Here is a 7,019-nt window from a genome sequence, read left to right as displayed (position 1 = left end):
AATGATTATTAATCATTGCTTATGATTTTTTTTTTTAATGAATTATTGCATATGAATTATATCAAAGCGCAAATCATCTACGAATATAAATAAGTGCTGTAAAACATTTTCGCAAGATACATTCAATACTGCTAGTCATAACTATTGATGAAGAAATATTTCTGATTTATATTCAACAATTTAATTTCTTTTTAAATTCAATAAGTAACTAAAAATGATTGTTTAAGGTGGTAAAAGAATCACATTTTAAATGAAGATCGAAGTTCAAGCTTTTAAGAAAGTAATTAAAAAAAATACTATTATAACATATTGAAACTCCAATTTACACTTGTCTGTTAATGAAACTCACATAGATTCTATTAAGGGAACTACTATGGTACTCATAAAAATTAAAAAATTTTGGTACTGCAAATTATGTGAACAAATAATTTTTAAAAAATAAATTTAAAATAATATAAATTTTAGATTAAAAATTTTATAAAATGAATCAATAAAAAGATTAATTAAAAAATAATAATCAAAAGGTCAATTTTCATTACAAATGACAGAATTAAAAAATTAAAAATTAAAAATTATAATAATATTATAAAAATTAAAATAAAAAAATAATAAATAATACAACTGAAAAATTAATTTATATTATAAATTCAAAAAATTAACACCAAAGAAAAACTAAAACATATTAAAAGAAATATTAATATTAAACTATTTAATTATAATAGATGCTATATTAAGATAAAAATTAAAAAATATAAAAATAATATAAAGATATAAAAAAACTTTATAAAGATAAATTATTAAAAATAATAAATAAAAACAAGTAATTACAATTAAAAAAAAAATTAAACGACTGTACCGGTACCGTAAAATTTTCCTTCTATTAAATACGTGAATCTTATTCTTTTATAATATTTTATGCATTATTACTACTCTACTTAATACATAAATTTAATGATTTTCTTAAAAAGTGAATGTTGACTTAACTCAACACACAAAATTAACTTGTAAGCTTATATATATTTTTTATTTATCTTCTAATTAATAAGGAACTTGAGTTGAGTTTTTTTCTGATATGATATCCGAGCATATGTGAAATGCTCCCCACACAAATCAAGATTTTTCACTACAACGCTTTTTCTTTCTTTCTTTTAAGTGAAATGCAGATGTGTGGTGTTGAAATATGTATATAAATATATATTGCTCGCATGTTACCCGTGTGCATAAAAGAACACCAACACATCAATAAAATGATTGACTATAGATAAAACACTGACGCACTGTTGGCATTATGGAGTCATTAGATGAAACGGTATCTGCACAGTCGGAATAAAAATATCTTCAATTGGGTTGTTGACAGCAGAACTCCATTATTATGTTGCACTATCATAAGAAAGGCATAATGTGTGGTCCAAGTCTAACCAAGAAGACATAAAACCGTACCAACCAAACCATGGACTAAACTTTCCAGAATTGAACAAAATGGAAAAACCAAATTCCCTGCCATTTCTTTTAGTTAATGTTCTGCTTCTTCATGTCTCTAACTCCCTCACAGTCCCATCAAGAACGTCCATTCACGACACTTTCCTTCGCTGTTTCCAAAGCCACACCAACCAACCAGATCACGTTTCCAACATAGTCTATGCCCAAACCAACACATCCTACACCTCAGTTCTTCGAGCCTTCGTTAGAAATGCCAGGTTCAGCACCCCCTCAACTCAAAAGCCATTACTCATTGTCACCCCTTTCAGTGAACACCAAGTACAAGCCACTGTGGTGTGCGCCAAAAGCATTGGCCTTCAACTCAAAATCAGGAGCGGGGGCCACGACTTTGAAGGTGTTTCATACGTCTCTCAGGTACCCTTTGTCATCCTTGACATGTTCAATTTTCAGAATGTCACTGTGGATGTGCAAAATGAGAGTGCTGTAATTCAAGCTGGTGCTAGTCTTGGACAAGTTTATTATAGAATTTGGGAGAAGAGTAAAGTTCATGGCTTTCCTGCAGGGGCTTGTCCCACTGTAGGAGTTGGTGGCCACTTGAGTGGAGGAGGGTATGGTAACATGATAAGAAAATATGGATTAACCATTGATCATGTTATTGATGCTAAAATTGTTGATGTCAAAGGTAGGATTCTTGACAAAGAGGCTATGGGGGAAGATCTTTTTTGGGCTATTAGAGGAGGGGGAGGAGCAAGTTTTGGAGTCATATTATCATACACAGTTAAACTTGTTAAAGTTCCAGAAAAGGTTACAGTTTTTCAAGTTGACAAGACTTTGGAGCAGAATGCCACTGATCTAGTTCTCCAGTGGCAACAAGTTGCACCACATACAGATGATAGGCTTTTCCTGAGGCTTGTTTTACAACCCTTGAATTCCAAGGTTCAGAAAACCATAAGAACCTCGGTTCAGGCTTTGTTTCTAGGAAGGGCTAATGAGGTTGTCACATTGTTGGGGAAGGAGTTTCCTTTGCTGGGGCTGAAGAGTGAACTTTGTCATGAAATGAAGTGGATTGATTCTGTGGTTTGGTGGGCTAATTATAACGATGGATCCTCACTCAATGCACTCCTTGACCGAAACCATTACTCAGTGCATTACAACAAAAGGAAATCTGATTATGTTCAGACCCCAATTTCCAAAGATGGGTTGAAGTGGATATGGAAAAAGATGATTGAGTTGGGAAAAGTTGAGCTAGTTTTCAACCCTTATGGAGGGAAAATGAATGAGGTCCCTTCTGATGCCACTCCATTTCCTCACCGTGTAGGGAATTTGTTTAAGATTCAGTACACTGTGAGTTGGCAGGAACAAGGATCTTCTGCTGAAAAAAGTTATTTGGGACAGATTAGAATGCTTCACAGTTACATGACCCCGTTTGTGTCAAAGAATCCAAGGAGTGCCTACTTCAATTACAGAGACCTTGATATTGGTGTCAATAGCCATGGCAAGGATAACTATGAAGATGGAAAAGTTTTTGGTGTCAAGTACTTCAATAAGAATTTTGAAAGGTTGGTGAAGGTTAAGACTGCAATTGATCCAGAAAACTTTTTCTGGAATGAACAGAGCATTCCAATACATCCAAGCAAGGCTTAAGGAACCTAACCGACATAGGACAAACTGATTAATTCATTTAGTTGACTTTGTTAATTACTTTAGTTTCTACGTGATTAGTTGAATTCTTATATCTTTGATATTGCGCTATGGAACTTGTGTATTTGGAGAAATTGTATCCTTGCAGACAAAGCTCCTTTCTTATTTCACTCATTTGGATTTTCACCTTATTCATTCGGATGGATGATTACAGTGCATGGGACTTGAAAAATCTTCTTCCTTCTTCTCTTATTCTCATCCAAAATGAAAGAAGACAACTAGACAAGTGATGCATGTTTTTTACGTTCCTCCATTATCAATACTAAAAATACAAAGCATATGTTCATGGACTAAGGCTGGTTTAAGGTGACAAAAATTTAAAAACTGTCTTTGAATTTGTCTGAGTTATAAATCATCCTTCAACCAAGAGTAAATTTTAGCACTTAGAGATTGATAAAATATTTCTTTATTACTAAGGTCAAGAGTTTGATCTTGTTTCATCTTGAGTTAAAGTTTGTGCTTCAGCACAAAGTAAATTTACGTATAAATTAAATATATTTTTAATTTCAGTAAATAGTATAATATTCATCATTAGTCCTTAAAAAATAAATAATCTTTTTTTTAATTCTTTCATTTACGAAAATGTGCTATATATAGTCTTTATTTCTATAAATGAAATCAATAAAAAAAAATTATATTGTAAGGAATAAAAACTATATCTGAAACATTTTCAGGAAAAAAAAATATTTTTTTGGAACTAAAAATAAGCACTATCTTAATTATAGGGAATAATAACATTATATTCAATAATTGCATATTTATTGTTCAAATTTGAAGCACAAAAACCTGTAACGCGAGAAATATAAGTCAATTCTATAATATTGTATTTTTGATATATAATGGCAGCAACAAGGTTAAAATGTATAACCTTGTGTATGCATATTAGTCAAATCTGCAGCACTAAATCAATTATAGTAGATTCTATAATGTAATATTTAAATCTTAGACAAATAGCAGGGTGGACTATTAACACTCTAATATGTTTATTTATACTTTTCTTTTCTATTTTTTTTTAATTTTATCCTTATTTAAATTTTTCCTTGAACGAAAGTTACAATTATGCTTATTCACATTTTTAAAAAAAAATTACCTTCGTTTAATTTAAAAATAAAAATATTTAAATTTATCACATTCAAATGTCTATTCACATATGTACCAAAAAAAAAAATGTCTATTCACATGATTTGGGTAAAATTTTATACGTCTGTTCAAGTTAAAATTTTAAATAAAAAAATGGTGTTATCTAGGCACCTCGCAATGTGTGCACTGTATCCCAAACAGTAAAGCGAACACAATCTTATTCAATTATGGGGATAAACAAGTTCATTTAGCATAAACTACACTTAATTAAGTTCATAGTTGGATTTTATTATTGGGCCTTGCAAAAGTCTTATTTTTCTAAACAGAAATGCCCGACAGTTCTGAACAAGATTTTGGCCCAAATATTGGAGATAAAAATAGAGGAAGGGATTAGTCTTGGCCCATAGATAGGACATTTTTCATTTGGAATATAACAAGACTATTTTACTGTCACTCGTTTCAGAACTCGTTTATATAAATGTCAAAAATAGTTTTGGATCAATAAAATTTTAGACAGTTGGAAAATAATTATGTCCTTAATTTCAAGCATGTTAACCAGAGTTCCAATTTTAGTTATTTTTAAAAAAGTCTTTATTAAAAAAATTAAAGCCCACTTTGATGATGTCTATGTAAGGAAATTGATATCTAGGTTTCAATTGAGGTATACTCTTAGTATACATGTTAAAAAAAATAACTTATTTAGTTTTTGAATTTGGAAAATTAAAAGTGTAAAACTAGTCAGCTAAAGTTTTCATACATAAAGTAAATTTTATTTTATATCAACCAAATGATTTTGTTTTATGAAAGACAATTTGTAATTATAGTATTTGAAAAATACTGACAGAACTTAAACATCTTCACATTTTATATAATAATACTAATAAAAAAACTTAACAAAATCCAATGAGGCAAGTACTCTTACTACCTAAAAGTCAAGCCCCAAATTTATTATTACTTCTTTGAGCACGAAAATCAAAGTCCAATCAGCACAAATTGGATTACGTGGGACTCTTATTTCTTCACATCAGATATGTGACAAAAAATTTCCAATTTATAAATCAACTCGATTGCTTGTTTTCTAGTCGTTGATTAGCACATAAAGTCATGTTTATGAATTGTTTCTCTGATATAAATTGTGCTCCATAGGGAGCTAGTTCATTATTGCTGGAGAATTTCCCTGTTTACGAAAACAAAAGCCGAGTTTCTAGCTATGAAAATAGAGTATCAACAGGGTATTTAAAAAACTTTATATATAATAACTTCTCTAAACACAAAGTTTTCTATATACATAAACTTATAATTAAACTTCTAACTACATATTTAAGGAATAAAATTAGTTGTCTTATCATGTCATATTAGTGGGTGTGTATTCAGTATTATACCAAATAAGTTAGATAATAAGACATGTTAAAGTAATTTATTGAATGAAAAGTGGAATTAATATAAAATAATAGAGTATTTGACCTAATTGCTCTATAAAAATTTATCCACTTCAAGCCTTTTCTAGGAACCTATAGTAATAAATTTTATAGACGCTAATGAGGCAGGATAGGCCAATTAATTACAACATGCAAACCTGCACCAACAAAGATAAGTACGTAGAGATGCGTCAATTATTTGAGTGAGGTTGGAATATTTTTATGAATCTTTAGTCCAATTATTTGAGCAAGGTAGGAATTAATATTTTTATCAGTCTTTAGTCTCAACTTGAATGCCTTATTTATTTTTTACCGAATTAAAAAAAAATAATCAAAATATAGGTAGGTTTATACAAATATCACTTGATTGACAATAACAGGAGATGGGGGTGGCAAAAAACACAAGTTCCATGTGCACCATTCCATAGTTCAAATTAATATCACTGAATAAGTCTCAAATCAGTGACTTCTTGTTACTGGTAGTTGATATTAACTCTTTCACCTTTCGGTGATTGAAATTGCATGAATGCATTCAAATCAAAGACTTACGTACTTATATTATTTATATATATATATAGCATACAGGCCCAACTGTTTTAGGTACAGAATGTCAAGTGTCGCACTTACTTTTGTAAGAGTTTCTTTGTCCTCTGCTTGATCGTCCAAACAGTTGCTGAGCAAGAGGTTTAACAACCATTGCATCATACAATTATTGCAAGATTAATTCAGATGCAATCACCAAAAGCAGGACCACTTATATACTCATGAAAAAAATATATCTCAACTGAATTATTAGGGGTATCAGCGGCATCCTCTAGCTTCTATATTTTACAAAGATCTCTTTATAGTCATGGATGTTTAAAATGAGTTTAATTTGATATATTAATTTGAAGTATTTCTATACGGAATTTTTTTTTCTTATACGGGTTAAAAATTGAGAATAAAAATAATTTATTTATACTTTTTTAATAATATTGTCTACGATAAAAAGAATAGTGACCAATCTCCTCCATTAATTCATTAAAATGTTTTTTCAAGATAAAATGATAATTATCTTATTTTTTTAATTTATAAATATAGTTCACGTAATATTCTAAAATTGATAATAAATGATTAATTTACATTTATAAAATATGATTTTTTATTTGGAACAAGTGAACAATACCTATATACCACAAACTTTATATTGGATTAAAATCTCACTTAAGATATTAATTTTGATGAAACTGATTAGCATGGTAGGTTTAAATTTAGCCACGTCATGCTATATTAATATTATCAGGTTGAGAAACCTCAGTTTACAAAATTTAAAGTAGTTGGATGTTATAAAAGGGTGGTGTTTACAGCTTTTGATTCATCTGAATATACTACACGCTATAT

The 7,019-nt window shown here is 29.6% G+C and overlaps 1 protein-coding gene across 1 annotated transcript; it reads left to right on the top strand.

Annotated features, from left to right (window-relative positions):
- The first annotated feature begins 1,317 nt into the window (after positions 1 to 1,317).
- On the top strand, positions 1,318 to 3,296 carry LOC109792237 (berberine bridge enzyme-like 21). Its single transcript, XM_020351630.3, has one exon. It carries the CDS (start codon positions 1,480 to 1,482, stop codon positions 3,082 to 3,084), a length of 1,605 nt encoding a protein of 534 aa, XP_020207219.2. The 5' UTR covers positions 1,318 to 1,479; the 3' UTR covers positions 3,085 to 3,296.
- Positions 3,297 to 7,019: the final 3,723 nt, after the last annotated feature.

The sequence above is a fragment of the Cajanus cajan genome, chromosome 2 (genome assembly GCF_000230855.2).
Source record: "Cajanus cajan strain Asha chromosome 2, NIPB_CcT2T_4, whole genome shotgun sequence".
Classification (NCBI taxonomy): domain Eukaryota; kingdom Viridiplantae; phylum Streptophyta; class Magnoliopsida; order Fabales; family Fabaceae; genus Cajanus; species Cajanus cajan.
This window is presented reverse-complemented; position numbering and strand designations above follow the sequence as displayed.

Excerpts from the sequence above, each read along its gene's own strand:
- LOC109792237 (XM_020351630.3), top strand. The coding sequence starts at position 1,480 with ATGGAAAAACCAAATTCCCTGCCATTTCTTTTAGTTAATGTTCTGCTT.